At 45.8% G+C, this 26,413-nt stretch overlaps 1 protein-coding gene across 4 annotated transcripts in view; it reads left to right on the top strand.

Moving 5' to 3' along the window:
* Positions 1–22,910, top strand: part of SERTAD2 (SERTA domain containing 2) — a 133,144-nt gene extending 110,234 nt beyond the window's left edge. For 3 of the 4 annotated variants that reach the window (XM_056124889.1, XM_056124915.1, XM_056124899.1), the window contains one exon: positions 21,149–22,910. In XM_056124889.1, coding sequence (XP_055980864.1) covers positions 21,149–22,115 — 967 coding nt within the window. In that variant the 3' untranslated portion in view covers positions 22,116–22,910. Of the gene's footprint in view, positions 1–2,670; positions 3,025–21,148 lie in introns of those variants that run through there. The other variant, XM_056124906.1, reaches the window with a different exon arrangement.
* Positions 22,911–26,413: the final 3,503 nt, after the last annotated feature.

Below are 26,413 nucleotides of genomic sequence, written 5' to 3' on the forward strand. Positions count from 1 at the left end.
TTCTCCCACCCCAGAGAATCAACACTTTTCAAGCATTATGCCATTTTATTCTGAAGGGAGTTGACTTCAAACAGCTACAGAGAGCCCTTTCCTGTCACATTGGCATTGGATTCCCAGAGCCTGGCAGGAATTGCAAGTCCTGGACTGTGGGGAACTGTGCCTGGGGGCTGTGGGGGAGGGCAGTTAACCACCTGGTGTTGGACCACATTCGCAGCTGTTGTAGCTACTACATCATGCTTCAACTTCTTGGTAAAAGATGCCAGAATCTAGAAGTTAGGGTAGTAGGGATTGTCGGATAAGATGTTATGACATTCAAAAAATAGTGTAGCAAGGTGAAAACCATTTCACACTGCAACTCAGGATGCTCTCCTGAGAATGAAGACTTGCACTGTGCGTGCACAGAATGCATGCGTTAGCAGAATAGCATGTACTTGTCACTTTGATCTTAGCTCTTTTGTCCAGGAACACTGCTTTTGGTAATCCATTTGCCAGAAAATACCCAAGTGTCACAGAATTTCTTCAAGTCTCGCTTACTGCTGACTTCAGTTCATGAATAGCATTTAAAATTCATTTAAAATTCAACAGGCCCTCTGGCCTCTGCTCCAGAGATATCACAGAAAGAGATTATTATAGCTTCTGTTTCAATGACTTTTCCTTAAAATGAGCAAAGTAAAAGTGAGTGGATGGTTAGGAAACTGTTAGTGTTTGGTGTCTCTAAAAGGAAGAACTCTGGAAATGAAAATATCCTTACCCCCATGGCAAAATGTTTGAATGCTGGGCCACCCAGACTTAACTGAGTGGGACCTGAGTAGGGCTACTCCTTGGTATAAAATTTTGAATGCTTTATGATGAAACTTTCCATAAATACCCACAAGTAAATAGTTTTTGTCATATGATCATATATAAACAGGAAAAAAAAACCTGAATAAGGTTTTAAATCTACTTAGTTCTTAAAAAGAGAAGAAAAACTTTTTCCTGCTTGCCTTAAAGATAAGACATTGTCTTTTTTACCAACACTTTAGCTCAGATTCAATTTCAGTAAAGTCATCAATTTGATTGATAACAAATCATTACAGAACATTTTGAATGGGACTAAACTTGTCTTGATGTTAACGACTTACAATCACCTTTATGTTATGTCTTAAGCTTTAATATCTTTACATACAACTAATATAGTGGGTCCCTAAACGTCCAAAGTGGTCTATGATGGTATTTATTGGTGACATATGTATGTATTTATGTATATATATATATATATATATATATATATAGGCTTTGGGGCACACTATATTAGTTGTAGTGTCCAAGGCTTACTCCTGGCTCCCCAGTGCCCAGGAATCACTCCTGGCTGACCTGGAGACCATGTAGGGTGCTGAGAATCGAACCTGGGTAGACCTATTGGGGGAAAATGCCCTAGCCACTGTACTATCACTCAGCGCCCCTCGGACAGCCCACATTTTAAGGTGTCTGAATTATGTTTTGTATTAGCTTTATGCAGAATGTACGTATAACCTTTAAAGCATTTATTCATGTTCCAGGAGAGCTGTTTGCCCAGGGTTTGAAATTTTGATACATTTATGAGTATACCCAATGTCACCCGACCAATAGAAATTCCCTGCGGAACATATCTAAATCGTTCAAAGCAGAATCTTTCTTAAGGATGGAGTAGTTGGGAAGGGCTATCAAGATGAAACGTATGGCCATAGGATGGTGCCTCTGGTCCCCCCCTGAGTTTCCAAGACCGGCATGCTTACCTGCAAAGGACTCTGCCAGACTCTGCGGGTGGCCGCGGAGAGTGGGGGATCCCCCTTGTAACAGGAAGGGTGCCTGGCAGCTCGGCTTCGCCCAGCTCTCAAAGTACTGGGGACTCGTGCCCCATTGAGAGGCCATCGCGCGCTTGGGGATGAGGGGTGGGTGGCTTTTTTTTTTCAATGTCCCTGTCCCCACACGGAGCTCTCATCCTGCCGGCCTGACGTCTCTGCAGTCTCTCGTGCATCCCGGGATGGGGGGCACCGGGGTGTGTGCCCGCGGCGGCCGCCCCCGCCCTCCTCGGGCGCCCACCTCGAGAGCCCGGCGAGCAGCGTGGACTCCACGCCTCGGGGTCGGATTTTTGCCCCTGGCTGCCTCCACCCCCACCCCCGCGGGACCCTGCCCGCCCTCGCTGACCGGCCCCAAGTTGCCGAATTGCTTAGATGCCTGTCATATTTGCGGTCGCGCGACTCAGCGGGCCGTGCGCGCACTGCACTCGCCGCCGCCTTTGTCACTTGGGCGCCCCGTCATTTGCATGAGTGTTTTCTCGAGTGTGAGGGGCTTTAGGCGTGGGTCGTTGTGGTTCCCCGCCGGCCGAAGTCAGTCTCTCTCTCTCTCTCTCTCTCTCTCTCTCTCTCTCTCTCTGTGTCTCTGTCTCTCAGTCTCTCTCTCTGTCTCTGTCTCCTCCTCTTTTGAAGCCTCCCCTTCGGAGAAAATAAAGGGCGCGCCGGCCCGAGCAGGAGCCGTGGGCGGCGCTGCCACCCGGCGTCTCGGCGCTCCGCCTGCCCCTTCCTGCTCCTGGGGCGGCCGGGGCCCCGCTCGGCATTTATCGAGCCTCCTGGGACCGCCGGGGGAGGGGGCGGGGCCGGCCGGCGGGGCGGGGCGGGGCCGGGGCGGGGCCTCCGGAGCCCGGAGCCGGGAGCTCGCGGGAGGCTCGCTGGCCGCACGTCACTCCTGCACGGCGGGTGCTGGAGCACGAGCTGCCGCTCGCTCGGTCAGGGCGCCCCCTCCGCCCGCCTCCTCCCGCTTCCTCCTCTGCTGCCTGCCGTCGCCGCCGCCGCCTCCTCCTCCACCATTGTATAATGCTCCGAGCGCGCAGGCAGAGGACGGCGGAGTCTTAGCTTCGGTCTCGCCCCCGGCCGGCTCCCCGGCGCCACCCTCGGGCCGCCCCCCCCCCCCCCCCGGAGCGGGGGATTCCGCATGGAGCGGGAGTAGCTTGAGGAGTGGGCAGAAAACCCCTCCGGATGCGTTAGTTCTCAGGTGGAGCTGCATGTGGTAAGTTCTGCGGGTGCCGGACCGGAGGGGGATCCTCGGATGCGCGGGGCTCTCGATGGATGGAGGGCGGCGCTGGGAGCGGGCCAGGGCCAGGGGGGGAGCCCGGAGAGGCGGAGGAGGGGCCCGGGCGGCCGGGAGGGTTGCGGGCGCCGCGGCGAGAGGGACCTGGGCTGGAGCAGGTACCCGGAGGAGCGCGCCCCGGTCGCCCCGGGCGAGGGCTGGGGACCCCCCCGGTGTACGCCGGCAGCTCCGCGGGGGGAAGGGCCGGGGCCGGGCAGTCACGGACCGGGGTCAGGAGGGGGTCGGGAGCTAAAGCGAGCCCAGCGGCGGGGCGGAGGGAGCTCGGAGCTGTCGCTTTACAGCTGGGATGTGTGTGTGTGTGTGTGTGTGTGTGTGTGTGTGTGTGTGTGTGTCTGCGTGCTGTGGTTGTTGTGTTGTTGTGAACGTGCGAGACTCTTCCTCCCCCCCCCCCCAAAAAAAAAAGCTGGGATTGCTGGCGCGAAGGCTGCTTCGCTTCTGAGTGCCGTGGCTCGGTTTGCATCCAACTTGCTACGGTGTGTTTGTGTGGGTTTCTCCGTGTTTTGCGCCTAAAAGCACCTCTCTCCACCCTCCTTTCGCTCACGCCCCGGCGGATTGATTTTGGACGCCTCTGTCTATGAAACTTCACGTCTCGTCGGTTTTTAAGTTAGAAATCTACAAGTCATCTTCGTGGTGACCGCCTAGGACTGAGAGGGAGGGGGGCTGAGGGGAACCAGCTGTCCCAAGCCCTGGACTTTGTACCGGCAAGACAGAGGGTGCAGTCAGAGGGCCATTTATTTCATCAAGAGAAAAAAAATTTTTTTTCACAAAATCTTCTCTTTTTCTTTTTTTCTTTCTTTCTTTTTTTCTTCTCGGCCATTAGTTATCATACCTTTAGCTGGAATAGGAAGTATTAGATTGAGAGTTTTTGCTCTTTTAAGTTTGTTTCTCAAGTTCTCCCTCCCCAAAAGCGGTCAAGACGTAGTTTGGCTTAGAATACCTTGCTTTCAAGCTGGGGCGTTTCGGCATTATTTCAGGAGGTGGAAAGTAAGTTTTTCACCGGCATTTGTACCGGGAAAGGCCGCCATCAGCAGGGTACTAGCCAGCAGCCTCGAACTGTCTAATGCAGCTTTTATTTGAATCGAATCCGGCCAGCCCGGGTTGTTCTTAAGGAAGAGAGCAAATGTTTTCAGCCCTTGTTCATGAAATTATGGTGGTCTTTTTTTTAAATATATATATATATATATATATATATATATATATATTAAGAAATGCCCATAACATGTGTAACAAGCCTGGAAGTTGTAGTAGCCAGTTGGTTCCGGGAGGCCTTCAGGGAACCGAGGCACCTTTTAGAATTGGAGACCAGGCTCCTTCCCAGTAAAGGGGGCTCCTGGCTCACGCCAGCCCTGAGGTGGAGCCCACCTGAGAGCCCCTGGGTTGTTTTGCTAATGGGGGTGGGGGAGGGGTGGGAATAGTTGCTCAGCTAACCAGAAGGCTTGTCTCAGCCCAGAGCTCCTCCTATTCCTCCCCCTTTTTATAGCAGTCTATTCTGATTTGAGCGCGCTTAGGGTGTGTAGTGAGGATGAAAATACCCATCCTAAGATCCCGGCTTCGGGCATAAGCAGGAATAGCTTGTTGGTCGATCTCTTTGTTTCACCAGTTTCTTGGTGTGTGTGAGGGGGGGAGAGGGGGCAGACAAAATGTCAGAACATTTTCCTTTTGCTTCCTTGATATGCTTAGAGGCATTAGATGTCAATGTGAAATTGTTTATGTGGTCCATAGGGTTCGGAGCTGCTTAAAGTAAGTTTTTCTTCGTTCTCCTCCTTCTCCTAATTAAAAGGTGCATAACCCTGTTGGTCTACAAGAAGAAATCTTATGAAAGGGAATTACAGCCTTTTTTTTTCTTTGTTTTTAAATAAACAACACGCAGTTCCAGTCCTCATTTTATTACAAGTGGAAGAGATGCCTCAAATTTTATGCCCACTAAGTGTATGGCAAGGAGTGTCCTAGGGAACAGTTTTATTGTCAAGCAAGTGTCATGACTTCTTAGGTAACAGCTGCTCCGGCCAGGCCAGTTTCCCTTGACCAAGACAGAGATACTAATTCAGATTTAGGAAATCTCCATATTCTCTTTGCTGAATTGTCCCCCTTGGAAAGCTTTTAAAATTCAGTTGTGAAACTGAAATACACATTTTACCCAGTTTGAATGCTCTGAATTAATGAGCACAGTAAGCTAAAATAAATTTTGATATTTAAAAACTCACTTCAATTTGTATAGCGACGGGTAACTTTGGCTAACCACTGTTCTCAATAGTGTTCCATTGGCAGATGTTAACAATAGTATTTTAGAAAGACTAGGAACACCCAAAACAAAAGATGAGGGGCTGAACTGGAGAGATAGTACATGGTTTTAGATACTTGCTTGCATGCATTCCACCCTGATTCAATCCCCAGCACTGCAAACAGTTCCCTGAGCACCAGCAAGGAGTAATCCCTGAGCTCAGAGTCAGGAGTAAGTTCTGAGTACCACCAAGTGTGGCCCCAACAACCCCACCACCACCAAAGGGAATGAGAGGAGGTTGAAGACACATACAGCTACATCATTTTTAAAAGTAGCATATTACAGATCATCAGTATCAAACTGCACTACACATTTATCTGTAGTCAATATACTTTACACTTCAGTGATTAAGAAAGGTAATAGCTTCCACAGAAACTTTGAAAGGTTTCTTTTGCAGTGGTTTCTTCCTAAACACTAATAAAAGCATAAAGCCTTATTTTCTTTTTCCTTTATATTAAAAAAATTAAAGAACACTTGGCCAACATTAAATACAGATTTAAAAGGTGACTAGGTAAGTAAAGGGTCTGGGAATGTGAATTTTAATTCACTTGTAGCATATCTTAAAAGTTTTTTCCTACAAGAATTTCATGTTTACTGTTATGGCATACTCTTTAAGAGATGACTGGCATCAAAATTGTTTCTTGCAACAGGAAGGACGGGGGTGGGGGGGTGGGGGGGTGTCTCTGTTGACTGAGTTCAAAGATCAGGTGTTTGCTAAAGGTACCTGAGGACAAACTGCAGTGTGAGTGAAAATGGTTTTGTGCTAAGGGAGCAGTCACCCTGGTGGTCTACATAGTGATAGCTTTCAGCAGGGCAGAGCATGGCAGCCTTATGGGTTGAGGCCTGGACGTGTGCGCAGACCATCAATTTCTCACCTTCTGTTAATAGTTACTACTCAAACAGTTGATGGAAACCTGTCTCACCAGTAGTCTGGACGTCCTTAAGAAGTGTCCGCTTTTAATGCACTTTGGATATTCTCAAAAGATACAGCTTCTAAGGAAAATTAGGCTGCTTTTAGAAAATTGTCTCTGATGGCCAGTGCTATGGCTTGAAGAGGCCGACTCATGCCCCCTGTTCAGTTAGATGCTGGAAACCCCAGTGGCCTGCTCTGTCCCCTGCATCCTTCATCACGGGCCACAGCATCTTTCTTCATGAGCTCTGGGTAGCAATTGTTCTTTCTATGAATATGTGAATGAATAGCATGTATCAAGCAAATAAGACGACACTTCTGTTCCTGGTGATAAGTTGTTGACTTTTTTGGTACTGTTTTGTTGTTTCTCTGTTGATGATCATGGACAAACAAAACCTGCTTGGTGTTCTCTACTTTTTTTTTTAAAATACAAGTACTTTTTTTTTTTAAGTAAAAGTACAAAAATTTCAAGGCAAAAGCATCAGTTATCTTTGAAAATATCTGATTCCTAATGGGATTAAACAAAGAATTGTCATTTGAGCCATGATACAAACTCCCTTCTAGAAATGCCGTGCTCTTTGTGGGTCTGAGGGAGGGTCCTCACCGAGGAGTTCCCTGCTGTTCTCCTGAAATCTTCTGCCTGCATCTGAATTAAACTGAAAATACCTGCTAGGAATCACTGACACAGAAGCACCCCGTGGTTCTCAGCCTAGAATCCCCAGGCCTCCTAAACTGTATCTGCACCCCTTTGCCGCTTTCGGTTCAGAAGGGAGCTGGCCTCTGCCCCCACCCCTCCCCATCCTGGCCTGTCTTGTGTCCAGAGTGAGCCCCGCCTCTGAGCGTGCACAGGGCAGGAGCATGAGTGTGCCCTGAATGGAGTGCGCAAGGCGGATGCGTGGGGTGGGGGCTGGAGGGAGGAGAGTGGCCGGCAGACCAACTGCTACAGCAGGTCTGACTAGTTTGAGGTGCCCAAAGGCAGCTTTGTTTCTCTAGTAACTCCAGGTAGCAGCAAACCTAAGTTCTTAAAAAACCAGCTCAGATCTGCATTACTGTCTTTTTTGCAAGAGCCTGTAACTCTGTGGGGTCACTACTTAATAGTTCTAGGCTTTTCCCCCTCTCACCTTCAAACGCAGTTCATAGAACAGTGGGGGCAGGGGTGGAATGGAGTGGGGGGGGGGGGGCGGAGGGAAACCCTGAACCTGGTAATGTTGTGCTTCTTATTAAGGGGAGAAGGGATCCTGGCTCTTAAGGTCATTGCCTCCACGCACACATGCAGCCGGATACACATTCACAGTACACTGTGTGAGCTTGTGGAACTAAAGTTTAAAGTGTTCCTTGAATATGCTGCAGCGCAAGAAAATACTGGTAATGAAATGTCACTGGCCATAAATCAACCTTTAGACTCTGGCTCGGCTCAACTCTGCTCTGGCTGGTTGCTTATCGTTCCTCGCCACACAGCTCCTGGGGCTTCCAGCAGGCCGGTCTGTGGGACTACCCCACCCTTGCGTTTCCAAGTGTTGCCCGAGTTAAACTCAGGGAATCTGAAAGTCCCAAGGTCATCTGGAACCAGGACAGGTTCGCGTAGAATTCCAGCTCGCCTGTGAGATAGTGAGGGGGCAAGCAAGTCCTCCTCCCGGAGTGGTTATCCCCTTTAATAATAATACAAGATACAGATTTGCTTTTCAGATGTCTTTCCTTTTGGAGGAGGAAACCTCCGAGTATGTGTGTGCTTCTGTCTTCCCTGCTGTCATAGAAAACCGATCTGGCTGAGGAACTGGAGTGCCGTGTTCTGCGGCCGAGGAAGAAATGTTTGCATGGCCTCCCTCCCGCTCTGCCTGTCAGGGCCTGGTGCTGGTCTTTCCCGGGTGATTTCTCAACTTTGTTTTTTAATCTTTTTTTTTTGAAGTAGCTTTGCTATGCCCAGAAGTGTAAAATAAAAAGGATTCTACCTGGTGAAGATTGTTAGCTGTTCACCAGTTGGCTTACAAATTGAGAATATGAGTGCCTCAAATGTCTCCTTCTTGCTTACTGCTAAGCACTCCTGAAGTGAGGTGGGGGGACTGGAAGGGCATTCCCCTAAGGAGGGTGGGAGATCAGAGAACTGAAGTATTGAGACGATTCCTTAAAAATAAATATACATTATATTCAGCGGGATGCCCTGATTATTTTTATTGTATTTGACTAAATGATTCTGCGGAACATGTTACGGGTCATTAATTACCAATCTGCAGAAGTCTTTGGAAAGAAATACATTTTATCTCAAAATAGCCCCAAGTAATTATTTTGTAAAAAAATTAATGGATACTAAGGCTGGGGCTTAGCTCAGCAGTAGAGCACTTGCCTTACAGACGTGAGGCTGTGAGGCTGGGGGCGTTCTGTCCCTCCCAGCAAAAAAGACCAACCAAACCAAACCAAACCAAAAAAAAAAAAAAGTCTCCTATATTTACAAAGTATCATTTGCTGCTGTCAAGTTTAGTTTGTACCCTCATGTCCTTTTTTCAGCTTTGTGACTTAATCAAGTATATGATACAAAGTCTAAATTATCTTGGTTAAATCTTTCACTATCTGGCTGTAAGTCTAGAGTAACTGAAATAAATATTCCAAACACCGCTTACATGGGACAGGTATTTACATAGAATAGATCCTCTCCTAAGTACATTTTTTTTTCTCATCCTTTACATCCAGATTTTACCATCACATGACATAGTATAGAAATTTGATAGTTTTTTTTTAAGAGATCCAACTTTAGGCCATCCAAATTATGCTGTTTAATTTTACTCAGTAAGTAAATACGTAAATAGAGAAATGACATTTCTCTGGTTTACTGCCTTAAAGTGCATATGGCAGTTAAAGATGTTCTGTATTTATGAGGAATATTTTATAGCATGTCTTGTCTTCAGTGATTTTTCACAGTAATAATGGATTCCAAGTTTTGAAAGCAAAGATTAAAAACTAATTATAACTTTTAATAAACACTTCCATAAAAACACTTCCTGATGTAGCATACTTCATTTGTAATTTGTTTTATTCAGTGGCAAGTAGTTGGCTGGCAAACCAAGAAATCTTTAATCAAAACAAAAAACTAAGATGGTTTTATTGTTCCTAGAATTAAAAAAAAAATAAGATTTACCTGTTTTACTGTTTCTGCTATATATACCTGATAACCCTCTTGAGAAACCACGATAGAACTATCGCCTACGTTTGGCAGATCATTTGCTTTCTACCTTAAGTCTTTCCCCCTGACATTGTTTATTAAGGGTCTCTAGTGTGAGGGGAAAAACAAGATATCTTTGGGGAAAAGATGCTGCTGGAGAATTGAAACCAGAATCCCATCCAAGCAATTATAAATCCAGGAGAAAGAAAAAAATAGTTTCATTATGCACGGGAATGGGGGTAGGGCAAGGCTGCTTACTGCCTTTACAGGCACTTAATCTTAAGGGAAAGAAACTCACATCTAAGAACAACTTCCCTTAATGAGGCTTTAGAGTCAGCATGCTACACATGCGTGTCTGGCACCAAATATTTGTAAAGTAGCTTCATGATCAAAATGATTATGATAATAGATTATTTACAAAAACATACATTCATGCTATCATATTTTGAATAACAAGATCCACAATCATAGTTCATGTTTTATGAAGATTACCAAATTGACATCAGACAGTCGGCGCTTGTGATTTGAAAAAACTTCTGCCCACTGTAAAGAACTGACTTCAAGGGAGGAGCGAGTGCCCAGTGGACTGAGCACAGGCACTGAATACAGGAGGTCCAGATCCGATACCCCACATTGCATGGTCACCCAGACCCACTACAGCTGGGCCCCCAAAGCACCAAGCTGGAAGTAGCCCCTGAGTACTTACTAGGTATACATCTCCCCTCTGAGCCCCCCAATTAAATAAAAAACATTAGTATTTTTTATTATCTCTGAAAAGTTAACTGTGTAACATTTTACAATCAAATTAATCTACCTGGATATAATTTATGAAGTTTTCCCAAGTAACTGCCTGAAGTGGTAAAGGTGGGATAATTTTCTTATTGAGAAACAGCAGGAGAGTAGTCAAAGAGGTAGTATAAGGAGTAATAAGGTACTTACTTTATGCAGCTGACCACAGTTCCTTCCTCACACCACATAATGAACACAGCACTGTCAGGAGTAACCCATGATGCCTGCTGGGTGTCACTTCTCCCCCTCAAAAGAAACGGGCTTGAGGGTCTGGCTCAGAAATAAGAACCCGGGTTTGATCTTTTAGGTAATAAAAGACAAACAATAAGGTTATCGAAGATTTTTTTTAATGTGGTAACGTCCTTAATACTAATCCTAAAATTAACTGCGTGTATGGGTCTTCACTCTAGGACCACTGTTAGAAATTATGAACTCTTGGATTCTCAAAAGTCTACATTTTATGACTGGTTTATTACGTATTTAGTCCCAGTATTCTCGCTTCAGAAATCCTCTGGATTTTAACCATGACGTGTGAAAGCTGTCAGTGTTCTACTTGAACCAGCCTGAAACCGTGACATAGTCTTGTTTCTTTTGGTCATGATGAGGCTCTCAGCTTGCCTTAGCAATGCCCTGTGGAGACGTGAATTTGTGAACAATCTTGGAAATGTGTCTAAGCTGAGAGATCTATAGGTAGAAATTGCAGTGCGAAGTCTGACTTGAGCGCCTCATTGCTCTGCTGCGCCCCCACGTGGCAGATGTGGAGGTCTGTCTTTCACAATTCATCAGCAGTTAGATTTGTACTGGGCTTATGTGTTTACAGAGTACTGAATAGTTAGGGACTACCCTCGCAAGCCAGTAGTTAGCACTGATGGATGAATCATTTATTGTGTTGGTTTTCTTTTTAATATTTAGAATTTTTAAATATATATGGATGGGCTGTGTTGTGTTTTGCCTTTTTCTTATGGAAAATTCCAGACATACTCAGTAGTAAAGAGAAGAGTAAAAGGTACCTCCTCAGACTTCTCATTCCAGCTTTAGCTAGCAACACCGTCTGGTCAGTCTTGCTTCATCTACGTGGTCAGTTTTTCTCTGGAGTCCCTTAAATCAAATTCCAGGAACCATATCATAGGTTTCTGTATATTTTGTCCATTTCTGTTCAACTTAAGTTCAGACACCCTGTAATTCTACTCACTCTTTCACTTTAAGTGCTCAGTGCTTTTAGGCAAGACTCCTTAGGCAAAAGAAAAGATCTGTCAGCATATTCCTTGTCTTTGCCCGAAGATTAAGTGCTGTCCCCTAACTTTACAAGTTAGGTTTAAGCCTTAAATTTACAGCTGGCAGAGCAGCCAATGAGAGAGGATTTTTAGACCCACTTACCCTACTTAACAGTTACACTCTAAAAAGCCTATTTTTCTTTCCAGATGCTTATTAACAAGGCCATAATTTGTTCCAAAGAAATTATTTACTTGAAACATTCTCTCCTGTCTTTGACTGTGTTTCGGCTACTAAATGCAGTTTTAGCCAGACTTGTAAAACTTCCCCTTCCCCCCTACCCCGGCTCCGAGGAAAGGTTCTCCCTGACCTACCCACAGTGTCAGATTATTTTAAAAATCTTCAGTGTTGAAAGAAGAGAACAAGAAGTAGTGAGTTAACAGGCACCAGGGCTTCAGTCATACCTGTGATAGGAGTGAGGGGTATAGCCAGATATTCAACAGAACTGGAAAAAAAATGAGAACTGAGTGGTAACCACTGAAGCTTTGAAATGTGTCTGTCAGGTTGGGGTTGGCGGGTTCTGGGAACACTGGGTGGGGGGGGGAGTTAACACGGTGGAGGGATTGGTGTTGAATTATTGTATGCCTTAAGCGCAATTATCAGTAACTTTGTAAATCATCACTCTTGAGTAAAAATTAAAATTTGAAAAAAAAAAAAAAAACAGCAGCAGCAGCAGCTGGCCCAAGTCCCCGAGCGACTGTGGTCTTGAAGATGACAGCCCCCAGGCAGCAGTGTTAGCCGGTCGGCTGCTGTTGGCTTTGCAGGGTGCCGGGCCGCGCGGTGCGGGTCCGAGGCTTCCCCGCGGGCTGCAGAGCGGCGCGTGGCGGGCGCGCGGGTCCCGAGGTCTCCTCGCGCCGCGGGCCGGGCGGGCCGAGAGGTGGCGCCGGCCGCCAACAGCGGGGTCGGGTTACCGCCAGGGACCCGCGCCCCCGCGTCCCCGCGCCCGCGCCGGCCGAGGGACTGGCTGCCGGATTGCTTGGCCGATTTGTTCGGGAAGGCTACTTAACGTAGCGGGAACCTCATCCTGGATGGGCTTTGTAGTGTTGATTTTTATTTTTCTTTACCCCCCCCCAAATTTTTTTCTTTTGTTTTTAAACGCGCCCCCCCCCCCCACCTCACCCCTCCATCCGGCGGCTTCGGGGACTTGTGTGGCTGAAATGCTGCCCCTTGTCTTGTGGAAGTCCTGGCCCGGTCTGTAAATAAGCAGCGAGCCTGGCTCCCCGCTGGAATTTTACCCCTTTTGTGCCATTCCCCTAGCCCGGCAGCAGTCCCAGCGTGCAGGCAGCTGCCTTGGCAGGGTGCTGATTCCCCCGCCCCGCTGCCACCCTCTGGCTGGCCCACCCGATTGCCAGCCTGGCACCTGGGGCTTGGGGGTGCCACTGCTGCGGGCCATCGTGTGCAGTGCACAGGGGGGAGGGGAAGCGGGCCTGCCTCTGTTAGCGTCCTATGGGCCTTGCCCGCACTATCTCCCCATCTCCCACCCACGTGCTTTTCTGGGTGTGTTTTGTTGTTGTTGTTGTTGTTATTGTTCTGGATTGTTGTGTTGTGACTGGGGGGGGCGGGGCAGGTGGCAAGCCCAGGCGTTATTCGATTTCTTAGTGCTGTGTGTTTTTAAGGTGTAATTTAGTTTTTGTTTTTTTGGGGCCACAGCCAACAGTGCCCAGGCTTTACTCTTGGCTTTGTGCAGAGGAATCACTTGTGGCTCTGCCCCCTACGGTGTGGGGTAGGTGCACGTGCTGCCATAACCCCTGTCCTATCTCTTCAGCCCCCAGGGTGTAGTGATTATCCTGGGAAGGGACCTGAGCAAACATGGTTCCCCTATCACCACCACCCCAGCCCCTCCCCCAATCCCTCCTCCCCAGGAGTGACGGTGACAGCAGGACACTAGCAGGGCAGGTAGGACCCTTGAAGTTGCTGGTGGGAGGTGACTCTGGCTTCAGAACCAAGTCTCTATGTTGACAGTCTTCAGAGTGGGGTCCCAACACACTTTCACAGTAGTGCGGGGTGCAGGGAGAGGAGTGGGCAAGGTGGGGCCAGGGCCTCTCTGGCCCACTGCATTTGGCCTCAGCTGTGTGTCACACACACTCGTGACCTTGGTCAGGGCTTGCCTTTCTTCTCACTCTCCCCTGCTGCCACCTCCCCCAAAAGACACCTTCAGAAGGAATGGTTTTCCCTTACAGGGCTTTGGCGGCACAGAATGTTCAAGTGGAGAAACCACTTTTTTCTTTCTGTCTTTCTTTACCTTTTTTTCCTGGGTATGGTTGGGCCATATCCAACTGTGCTCAGAACTTGTTCCTGGCTCTGTGCTCAGGGATTACGCCTGTCGGGGCTTGGAGCACAATATGGGGTGCCAGGGATTGAATCAGGTCAGCCACACACAAAGCAAATGCCTTGCCCACTTGTAATCAGGTCCTACTTTTTTTCTTTAAAAGAGGCCCATCTGGGAGGGCAAATCACATTCAGCCTTGTCACTGTTACTGTACCCTGCTCTTCTTGGCATTTCATCGGGATGGGTTTCAGGACTCAGAGGTTACGGGGGCCCATTAGCGGCCTAGCGGAGGAGATTAGGGGTTTGGCTTTAAAGCATCCTTTTGAATTGGAAGCCTTATTTATTTATTTATTTATTTATTTTTATTGCTATTAACAAAAAAGGAAAAAAATGTTGCTTTAAAAATTTGTTTTAATTACTGTTAAGGCCCAGTAAGCACTCAAATGCCCACGGAACCAAGTGCACAAACCAGCCTGGTATGGCAAGCAGACACCTGTGTCTATGCACCCTGCAAAGGGAAACATGGTCAGTTCCCCCAGAAGCCCTGAGACTCTGCAAATAATCACCATCCCTGACTCACAGCTGCCTGTCATTGAGGGTCTGAGAGACCGTTCAATGGGTGGGGTGCTTGCTTTGTGCACCGCTGACCTGGGTTTATCCCAGGTTCTTCATAGGTCCCCCAAGAAGTGACCCCCACCCCAGTACTGCCAGGTGTGGCCCCAATGACCAAAAACAAAGAAAACCATGTTAATGAATGTGAACCTGCTGTGCTTCTAAGAAGGGGAAATACTTTGAATTTCTTAATTATTTAGTGCAAAAGAGATGAAAGTCCTGATGAGGTGGGCATGAAGGTCTTTCAAGATGACTTGAGGATTTCCACATGCTCCTTCATACCTCCCGCTATCATTTCCTCCTCTCAGAAATGGGGAGAAGCTATTAAAAAAAAAAACAAACTTGACCCTTTTTTAGAGATCAGTGGTAGCATTATTTTTCCAGATACTGAGTAGGGACAAGGCTGTTGGTAGGGGTGAAATGGGTTAAAACATAATGCAGTCTTTTTTATACTTGTTTAATTTTTTCACCAGCAGAGTCAAAATGTCTGGAGAGTAGCCTTGGTTGTGGGCTGTGGAGGACTTACCCCAGCTGTGTGAGGCTGCCCACTGAGCCTGTCAGTCAGAGACCATGGCTCAGGGCCACTTAGCCCTGGTGGCCTCAGAGGCTACTGTGAGTCTGCAGGTGACTGCCGTGGTTTTTGTTGTTAGTGGCAGTAACAGAGGAAGTCATTTGCCAAAGTAGATATAGCAGCCTTAAATTTCAAAATCCTAACGCTAATTTTGATAATCCAAATAACATTAATGGAGAGTGATGTTTTAATTTCTTAAGGCGTAGCTTTGAAATAGTTGAAAAGCATGAAAGAGAACTGTTTTGGTCATTTGTATTTATGTTTGCATCTGTTTAACCTAATGCCTTCACAATATGAAAGGCTCTCCTTTTAACACTTAGATACTATTTCAGGTCCTTTTAGCAGTTGTCAGTTGCCATCATAGGAACAATATTCTTTTCTCCTTACTTGCTTTAGACGCAAGTTGGAAAGACCTTTGGGCTTGAGATTGAGTAAAGATATTAACGGGCTTAAACATCAGATAACCCAGTGGGGAAGAGGGAAATCAAGCTTTGGGTAATAAAAGTCCTGAAGCCCAGCACGGCCTAGAAACTCGGTATAAATGCAGAATCTTGGGCCCCTTGAATTGACGAGAGAGAGGATGGACAGAACTTTTCAGCACCTGCTCCACATAAAGCCTTGGTGCCTTTTCTAGCCGGATCCGTGCCCTGAGTTGGGCCTTGCAGCTTCTCCTTTCACCTCTCACTCCCTGGCAGAGTGCACTTCCCAGCCAAAGACTCATGTTTATCTTTTTTTTTACAGTTCCCCTACGCGCTCTCATTCTTTTTTTCATTCTCTTCATTTATCACTCATTCGTTTAGCAACTATTTATGTCCTGGCCACGCTATCCTAAAAATACAGAGGCGAGTCTGTGTTGTTAGAGGCCCTACTGCCCCAGCAGGGTGGTAAACAGATTTTAGAGCCAGTCCACATTATTTAAGAGGAATTATTTAAATTTCAAATGCTGCCTCCTAAAGCCCTCCCTGATTACCCCACTCCCTGGTACTAGCTCATTTCTTGCCAAGGGAGAATCTGGATTGCAGGGCACCCCCCTACATACACATACACACACACACACACACACACACACCACCACACCACATACCACACACACACACACACACACACACACACACACACACCCCACCACACCACATACCACCCACACATAATATCTCCTGTTTCTTTGTTTCTTTTCTTCTAAGGGATCTCCTGGTGATATTTGCCACTTTTAAGCTGTGTTCGCAGGGAAATTGTAGCTAGCTTTTGGGGCCCAGTCCTTTCTAATGAAAACTGTATGATTGACTTCCAGTTTGATACATAGTGTTCTCCTTAGGATTCATTCAGCTTCCTGGAAAAACTCCCAGGTAGGGGGGAAAGGGGGAGTTTCTATATATTTTGCTAGCCATGAGTTTGGTCCATCACTTTGAGAACTTAACCTGTAAAGAAGTCAGTAGATGCTGAAACCTGTATTAAGAAAATTAGAGTGCTAAGTAAGAGTTTGTTTCTGAAAAATCCACGGGAAAAGTGACTTTCATCTTATGACAGAGCCAGTGAACGCTCTGTAGGAAAATGGCTATTGTAGGCCGGGGTGGTAGGAGGGGGTCGCCTATCACATCCCCGCAGGGCTCATGTTGGACCTTTGTTGAAGCCTGGGCTTAGGTCTTGACACACTGAGAGAGGAGATAAGCCTGTGGGTGGCCTAGGAACCCGGGTGAGACAAACCCGGACCCGAGGCCCTCAGTCCCTGTGTTAGGGTTCCACAGCTGCCCGTGGCCTTGAGCGGGGGCGCGGCAGGACCAGCAGGCACCCTCTTCCCTCCTTCCTCCCCTGGAAGTGCTTAATGAGGGCCTGCTACCGCTGGCCTTTGAGGGAGTCCTAGTGAGGCCTCTTAAGAGGTCGCGTGCCTCTCCAGTAGTGTGCTTAAAGAGCTGTTGTTATTTTTGTGGAGTGCCTGGCCCTGAGCTTCTGAGCTGCCTCCTGGCAAGTCCCGGGTTGGGGCCAGCCTGAGCTCCAGGCCTGGATGCATCTCTCCCTGGACTGAAGCTTCTGCACATCCTTCCTGCTGCTGTGAGAGTGAGGAGGGTTTTCTCTCCTCATTGGGAGGCCTCTGCGGAAGATTTGACTCTACTACACTGTGTTAAACAAACTTGGGGTAGGGGTGGAAGCACACATAAACTGTTTTTAAACTTGAATTATTTCTAAGATTTTTAAATGGCTAAATAATCAAATGGAGTAAATCTAACTCTTTGCATTTTTCATTTCCTTTCCACAACGATGTAGCTAGAATTAGGGTTACAAATCAGCAGAATGTGTGTGTGTGTGTGTGTGTGTGTGTGTGTGTGTGTGTGTGTGTGTGGTGTGTTGCAACCTTCCTGAGTGCCTGGAGCCTGTTTTGCCTCATAAAGTGAAAGAGAATTGAAAGACAAGCTGCTTTGAGACAGATTCTGTCCTGGGCCCTTGCTTAGCCATTTGAAGAGCGTCCAAGAATCGATTTGTCTATCTGGTCCTGCTCACAGATTTGGCTTCCAGGGCCCTGCCCACTCCCCTTTCAGACAGCATTACCAGCGATTTATCGAACTTTTCCTAAATCTTTGGGATTATCACACAGCTTTGACCAATTGGATCATTCTAATTGAAAATTCGATGCTTCTCCCTTTAAATCTCTCAAAGTATCTTCAAACTCCTTCAGCTAATGGGAGAAACGGTGGCAAATACTTACTGTACTTAAGACCTAGTCTTCTTTTTAAATACTCGTGTTCTGTAGATTCAGTGATTATTTCTAGAAAAATGGGAACTATTGAGAAAGTCCTCTTGTTTTTTCTGGGAAGAGATAGCCTACATCAGTGATTGAATGAAGAGGGAAAGTGTACTCTGTCACCTAAGTGTTGCCTCCCCTTTCAGTATACCAATAAAACTCCAAAGCGGTTGTGTGTGCTAATTTGTTTTTAGTGGTATGTTTAGCGTACATTTGGGAACAAAGCTGTGTTTCTCAAACTTTTCAGTGATGAGGAATCATTTGTTCCTTCCTGCCACCCTTCATGAACTAATACTTTAGTAAAACATGATAAAAAGGAATTACTGGGGGGAAATGAAATGAAAGTACAAAGAAGTAGAAAATATAAACCTCACTTTTGAGGTTTTCAGACATACAGCTACTTAATCCATTTGCTGTACAGGTTTCACAATAGGAGCTAAGGATGTAGCTCAGGGGGAGTGTGTGTTGTATGTATACAAGGTCCTGGGCTCCAAAAACAAAAACCAAAGTTCTATGGGCCAGGAGAGAGCTCAGTAGAAAGTGCTTGTCTCATGTGTGATACCCTCAGCCTCATCTCTGGCATCACAAAAACACAAAATTCTAAGTAATATCCAATTATGGACCATCTACTGACCACATTTGAAAACAGTTCACATTTATACACACACACACACACACACACACACACACACACACCTTTTTTTAAAATGTATTAGACACGATACCTTCTAGCATAAAATGAATTTTGTGTTTTTTCAATTCCTAGGATCAAACCTGGGTTCTCATACTTGCAAAGCATGGCCCCAATCAAAGAGATTTTCATATGAGCATTAAATGCACTTAGTAAGTTCTTTGACAAAAGTGGAATATTCTGGAAGTGTAAGTACAAACAATATAATTGTGAGTGTAGCTGTCTATTTCAAAACCCTTGTCTGGTAATACAACTAATGCTTAAGGTAGAAGTGTTTTGTGAAAGTGAAGTGAAATCCTCTCCTCTCTGATTCACCTTCCAGTTGAAATGGACACAGATGCTTCAGAGAGAAAATGTTCTCTGCAAAGTAAATACAGAGGAGAATTCTAGCACTAAAGAGCAGGAAGTGGTTCTCTCCTGTGAAGTTTTAGATAAGCTCTTACTATCATACCTTCTTTGTCTCAGAAAATAGTTAATTACAGAACACAACTTTGGTGCTGGTGATTGACAGCAATTTGGGCTCATTTTTTTTTTAAAGCTGTCCCATCAATGTCATATGCTTTCTGTCAGTTTTGTTTTATCTTTTATTGAATCACTATGAATTATAACATTACAAAATTATTCATGATTTGAGTTTTAGGCATGCAGTGTTGCAACACCAATCCTTTCACCAACACCAAGACCACTTCTCTCCACCAATGTCCCCTGTTTTCTCTCCCACCCTCCAACCTGCTTCTGTGGTGGGTGTTTTTCCCTTTCACCACTGTCTTAGTGTTCCCTTCTCTGATCTACCTCCCCAACTCCCATGCCAGTGGCAAGCTTCCTACAGACCATTTCTCATGCTCATAGTTTTTATTACCTTTGGACATTAGTTATTCACCTCCGATGTTTCTTTATAGCTCACATTCATTATGTGTCTGTCCCTCTCCTAACTTCGCCCACCATGATTCTCTCCAGATGCATCCATGTAGCAGCAAATTGCACAATTTCCTCTTCTCTTATGGTTGGGTAGTATTCCATTGTCATGGCAAGTTTTCTTAATATTTACAAAATGCATTAAGGAAGGGTGTTTAGTAGCAGCAACTGCACACTGCACATTCTTTATAAGCACTAACAAATCTCCAGGATGACTGCCCATCAAATGTAGTGGTCTTTATCCCTCTCAACTGGAGACCAACATCCCTGAATGCAGTCACCCCAAGTGAAATGTGTGTGCTAGGCTCAGGGATTCTGTGCAAGTCTGCCTGGCTTGACTTTCTTTAATAGTGTTGGAAAGAAGTTCTGTGAAGTTTTATTGTGGTAGGCCTTCTTCCTTTAGGGTGAGACTAATAATTCAAAATGATAATGAGGTGTAGGAGAAGATATTGAGCCTCTTGAGGACCAGGCTTTATTTATCTAAAGGACTCCCCATTGCCTGGCAGGGTGCCAATCCAGCAGAGCTATGGAATGAGTTAATAAAGAATTGAATGAGACACCATCAGAATCGACACAAGTAATTTAGTGAAAGGCAAGTCAGTTTTAGAAGAAAAATTGGGTCATGGCAAAGTATTCACTTATATATGAAGATCTCAGGACCAGCGAGCAGCACTGAGGGGAGGATTAGCATGCATCCACGAGTAAATGTTGGAGTGGAGGTGAAGGGGTGAGCTCAGGCCTGGCTAAATAGGAGCCGTGTTTCCTGGTCCGGATGGCCCACAACAACTTTTTTGATTAAGTGATTAGCAAGGGAGGTCTGTGAGACAAAGGTACATGGGCTTGTGATGGTTCTGTTCTCCTGGTAGAAGTTGTGAGCAGAAAGATACTTTTCAAAAGGCACAACCAACTGACTACTTAGCTCTAGCAGTGAGCAAGATGGGGCAGAAGTAGAAATTCAGCCCTTGACCTAATGATCAGGGTCTGAGATCAGGTTTGAAAGGCACATGTATCTCTGGAATCACAGTAGGTGTTTCGTTGGGAGATGGCGCATGTCTCCAAACAGCCATGCTTATAATCAGAGTGGATTATACTTAAATTAGTCCAGTTGAATCCAGATTAACTGCAGTGAAATCAAGCTATGGAAAAAATTTGGCCTGGGAAATTCACATTCCTCCACCTGAGTCTCCATTGAACAAGAGGCAGCAGCTCAATCATTGTGGTCATTTAAAGCAGGCCAAGTACTACAGTACCACATGTCACCAAGCAAGCAGAGGGACTATGCATAATGAGGAAGGAAAAGGCGTTTTGAAAGCTCACACAGCTCCACCAAAATTGTCAGTGTTCCTCCTTCTCTAACTTGGTTCATTTCTTCAAGAGGGAATCAGGCTGTCATGGATGTGACACCTTTGTCTGTTTAGGTCATAGCACTGGAAGTGTTTTCTTGGGCTTTAAAAATAAATCTGCTTGGGGGAGGGAAACAGAGCCTGCGTGATGTTAGGCAAGTGATCGCAAGCACACCAGCTGAGAAAGTCAAAATCACGGTTTCCATGGTAACGCTTAACTTGTCTGTGTCGTACACATTTCTCAAGAAATACATTTACCAGACTATCTGGTGGCAAAAATTGCTCCCCGGGCATACAAAGGTAGATTTCCCAGCTCTCGTATGCCGAAATGTCTCCTCCACCCCGACCCGCCCCCTTAATTCCAGGCCTCAGCCTGGGCAAGAGCTGAAGTCCTAGGCCTGATCTCTGAATCAGCAACTTTTTTATGGTTAAAAAAAAAAAAAACAAAAAAAGGAGTTTTCATGTGATCCTTTCCATTTCCTTCCTTTCTCCCCTGCAGATATATGTTGGGTAAAGGAGAAAAACGGAAGTTTGATGAGTATGAAGATGGGCTGGAAGGCAAAATTGTGTCTCCCTCTGACGGGCCATCCAAGGTGTCTTACACCTTACAGCGCCAGACTATCTTCAACATTTCCCTTATGAAACTCTATAACCACAGGCCCCTCACAGAGCCCAGCTTGCAAAAGACCGTTCTGATCAACAACATGTTGAGGCGGATCCAGGAGGAGCTCAAACAGGAAGGCAGCCTGCGGCCCGTGTTCACCCCGGCTTCCCAGCCGGCGGACTCGCTGAGTGACAGCTTCCGCGAGGCCCCGCCCACCTTCAGCCACCCGCCGGCCCCGCCCACTCACCCCTGCGACCTCGGAAGCACTACACCCCTGGAGGCTTGCCTCACCCCGGCCTCGCTGCTCGAGGCGGACGATGACACGTTTTGCACTTCCCCCACCGCCGCTGCCGTGCCGCCTGCGGCGCCCCCCAAACTGTCACCTCCAGCCCTGCCGCCGCCGCCACCGCCACCGCCGGAAAAGGACAGCTTCTCCTCGGCCCTGGACGAGATCGAGGAGCTCTGCCCCACATCTACCTCCCCCGAGGCCGCCGCCTCGGCGCCCGACGGCTCCAAAGGGGACCCCAGCCTGCAGAAACTCGAGGGGCTCCCCGAGGGCCGCGCCGACGACTCGAAACTGATGGACTCGCTGCCCGGGAATTTCGAGATCACGACGTCCACGGGCTTCCTGACGGACTTGACGCTGGACGACATCCTGTTCGCCGACATCGACACCTCCATGTATGATTTCGACCCCTGCACCTCGGCGTCGGGGACCGCCTCCAAAATGTCCCCCGTCTCCGCCGACGACCTCCTCAAGACTCTCGCCCCCTACAGCAGCCAGCCCGTCGCCCCGAGTCAGCCTTTCAAAATGGACCTCACAGAGCTGGACCATATCATGGAGGTGCTTGTCGGGTCCTAAGCCTCCCGCGCCCTGCTGGTGCCCACCCAGACCCTGCAGAGCCTTCCCGCAGCCCTGACACTTCTCCGCACTGTGCATGCACCCTTGCTTGCCTTTTTTTTTTCCCAGAGTAAAAGAACGTTTTACACAAGGATCACACTAGTTTTTGCTTTGAGCAGAGTTGGAGTGCCTTCATCCAAGTACGACCACTTTTCCTAGGCTCTTCGGGGCGGCTCCTGAAACCTACTACCCTGCAATAGGAAAGAAGACATTTGAAGACAATGTTGCTAAGTTGAATGACAAAAAAATAAACAGTTCAAGCAAAGCACAAGGAATAAGTTGGGAAAGCTGTAAATTGCATGTGCATATTTGTCTATTTTTTCTATAAGTTTTATTGCAAGAGGTAAAAAAAAAAAGAATATATATATATATTATTTAGATAATCTCAGTACCTTTTCTGGCATTTTTGCCCTTGTATAGGTTGATTGGCAATTCAGCCTTTTTAGAGGCATTAACTACTCCTCGTAAGTGTTGCATTTACATGGCTGTTTAGAAACTGCTGCCCAAATTTATTTTATATTTTTGTACAGATTCTGCAGTTTATGATATTGTTTTTCTAAAAACAAATGCTGTTTATACCTATGAGATAGCTATTTTGATAGGATTTGCTCACATAGTTCCTGCAAACTTCAGATGTACAAGTTGCACTTGTACTTTTATAGAGTTGTAATGTTTTATATGTGTTTGGTGCAAAGAGAAAATTGGATCAAATCAATCCGCAGTTGATGTTCCCCAAACACGCACTCTCTCTTTCTTCTCTCTCTCTCTCTCTCTCTCTCTCTCTCTCTCTCTCTCTCTCTCTCTCTCTCTCTGCTTTAAGAAAGGGCCAGGCAATATCATACCCAAATTACACATGCCCCTACCCCCTGGCATGAACAGCCGCCTGCTCTTTGACTTCCAAAGCCAGAGCCACTGGAGCTCATCAAATTCGTATTAAGCAGTTGGCGGTAGGAGGCCATTGAACTTGGGGGTTTAAGTGATAGTTCTCTTTAGCTCCCTCTCTTGAGAGGATGGCTACCAAGTACTCACTGTATTTATGCCAAGTTTGTGCTCTTTATTGTTTTTACCTTTTTAAATGAAACCCAAGATCATTCCTTTTTGGCATAATTTTTATGATGACCTGAAATTTTACATCTGAACAAAATTTTGTGAAAAGCAACCAACCTCTTATAAACAAAGTAGATGCAATGCTTTGGGCTTACAAAGAGGAAAATCTCCCCCAGAAGGCATCCATCATGTTGCTCAGTTGTCTTTTCCAGCTCTGCTTCCCTAGAGCTTTCCTTCCCTCTGTTGCTAAGTGCTGCAAATGGCATCTTCGCAGTCACCACAGTGAGCTCTGCTCATCTCAGCCCAGTCTGGGATGCGCTCGTGACATCCATGGCTCTTGAACCTGGAGTTGGTCCCACTACGTCATATCTTCTAATCTGGTTGCTTTCTTGAGTCGACTGCTTTAACAACACTCTATACAACTGTTTTACTGAAATACAGACAGGACTCTCTATGCATGTTTCTCCTCTTTCCCCACTCCCCTCTCACCTCCCCCCTCCCTCCAGAACACTTGAGAAGTAGCTCTGTGCTCTGTATTCCTAGCGGTGTACATTTAATTTTAAACTGTTTGCAATGTATCATGCTAGTTGCCAGAAATTGTTTATGGCTTTTTTTGTTTCAGTTTTTTCTTTCTTCCAGTGGTACTTTAGCTGGTTACAACCTATATTGTTGAAATGCAGATGGCTTCTTTAGGAATAACTTTTATATTTATTTAAGAATTTTTAAATTATGGGATTTGTGTTGTTGTCGTCTTTATTGTTGGTCATTTGTCAATATTCAGTCACCAATTCTGCTCACTTCTTGCCATGGATAAAATTGAGTCTTTCTGGCCAATTAAAAAAAAATACAGCTTTATAAAATGGCACTTTAAACAAGCCATAGATAGTTTTATTTTTATAATGCACATGGCAAAGCAAATGCATTTGTGATGAAGGAACTGCTTATCTAAGCAAAAGATTGGTGTGTGAGATGGTGAAATCTTCCTGCATTCTAATTTACTTTTATTTCCCCCCACTTGAATGTGTTTTTAAAGACTAATTATCATCTTGGTAGGGCAGTAAGGAACATATCAAATTGCACTTGTTCTACAAGGAACCTCCACCCTGAACACCTCTGTCCAACTACAAATAGGTCATTTCCTTTGCAGGACCAGGGACCATCAAGTTAGGTGAGGGCTGCTGCGGATACTTCCGGTGTCACTGTGCCTGTTCATTTTAAGAGCTTCCTTTTCCTGTAGAGAACAAGTCGGCCCAGATGCCATACTTTTGATAACTGGAGGACCCAGCAAACTCACCACATGCTGCACACATACACAGACGAATGCATACACAATAGTGTTGATGATTCTGAACAAAAACAGGGTAAGGAGGTTGATTTGCCATTGTTAAAAACTGATTTACAGTAACTTAGAACAACTGTACTTGGGTTGGATTAGCAAATCGTGTGTTTAAACAAATCCCATATGTTGGGCAACAGTTCAAATAAGCACAGCGAGTGTTGCCCAAACGTGGTTTTCTGACTCTCTTGTATTTGTAAGGCTGGGCTTCGGCATCAAAACAAAATCCTCAGCAACAGCAGGCAAATGCTTTTTAGCTCTGGACACCCTTGCCGAACACTGTTGATGTTCAAGGTCTAACAAGGAAGACACGAGAAATTAGTGGCCCATTTCAACAAGAACAAAACGATCAGTGTTCAACTTATCTCTGGGTCTTATTTTTATAAAGTAATGTCCCCACTGGGAAGAACGTGAGCCTGCATGAGAGCTCCAGATCCCAGTTCAAGTGCGGGATGTGCTTGCAGACGCCACCTGGCAGCAGTGTCTTCCCTTTCGTAAAGGACATCAAGTGGCACTAGCGTCAGGCAGCCTGAGGTGCCCGCATGAGAAAGTCATGCTGGCTGGGATTGAGAGAGGACGATTTCTGACTGGTGTGCAATGAAGTGACAAGATGAGAGCAGAATAATAAGAGCTTTGACTTTGAAGTGATTTTTTTCCCATAAGTTATTTATTCCTTTTTTTTCCTGTGTAAATATATTTATTTTACTGTGGAGCTCTAACATCTGGATCGTAACATGTGCAGAATGTACGGTAGGAATGTATTCTCTCGTAGGAATGTAAATCTGTATTAAAAGGGGGTCCAATCCAGATCCCTGGGTCTTCTCATCGTATGCGCAGTCCACATTCATTTTCACTCTCTCCTCTAATATGGGTCTATTTAAAATATGCAAAAGATATGGATGAGAAATGTTTTAATACCTCCAAATTTTTAAGAAAATCAAGCATCAAAGGGTTGATATTTTTAAACTTTTTTTTAGTAGCACTTTCTCTTTGTGACAAGAAGGGGTAACCACATGACACCCTCTCTTCTACCGAAGGGTGAGAACTACCCGGAGTCCCCACCCTACCTGAGTGTCTTTATCAATTGAGCTTTCTATTGCCATAGCCCCTTGGCTTGTCCCGACTGCCCTAAGGTCAATCAAGGAAACTTTCTTAAATAAATAAGCTCCAAAGAGCCAAAGTATCAACTTACAGATAGTTTTTAATGCTTAAATTTATTAGCCACTTTTGTGGCAAACAATGAATTATGAATACTGCAGGGCAGCCTTCTTAAATGACAGGTGTAAAATATAAATAAGAGACTCTTGTGCAGCGATTTTTTTCTCTATGAATTGTCTTAATTTCAAAACCTTGCTGTTGCAAATTGAACCTTTATATGTTTTTTCTGAAAATAGTGAAAAGATCTGATTTAACCTGTTGTGACTATCAATGGTTCACTCCCTGTAACTGCCCACGGCAGCCGGGTAGTACATGTCCTGCTTGTGAACTGTTCTCTGTGCTTCTGAGAATGAGTCCAAATGGTTCTTGAAAGTTAGCCAGGATCCTATGCTGTTGCTAACAAAGCCAATAAAAGTTGTGGACGTCTTTTGGGGATAACAAGTTTGGAAGAGAAGTGTAATCCATAAGAGCAAATAACCAAAATTTTGGAAAATATGTACATAATGACATGTTTTGGTGCATGGTTTTGAGGAGGGCTTTTGTCAAAAAAGGGGGAAAAAGGGGAGGTGTAACCTTTCCCCCACAGACCTGAGAGCTGTGCCTTTTCTATGCAATATTACAGACATCACATCGGAACCCAGATGGCTGGATCCACATGTAGGTTTGGGCTGTAATCTAAGCAATTGGACAGATTAAATGTACATGGAAATGAGCAGTC

Source organism: Sorex fumeus, unplaced genomic scaffold, assembly GCF_029834395.1.
Source record: "Sorex fumeus unplaced genomic scaffold, SorFum_2.1 ptg000006l, whole genome shotgun sequence".
NCBI lineage: Eukaryota > Metazoa > Chordata > Mammalia > Eulipotyphla > Soricidae > Sorex > Sorex fumeus.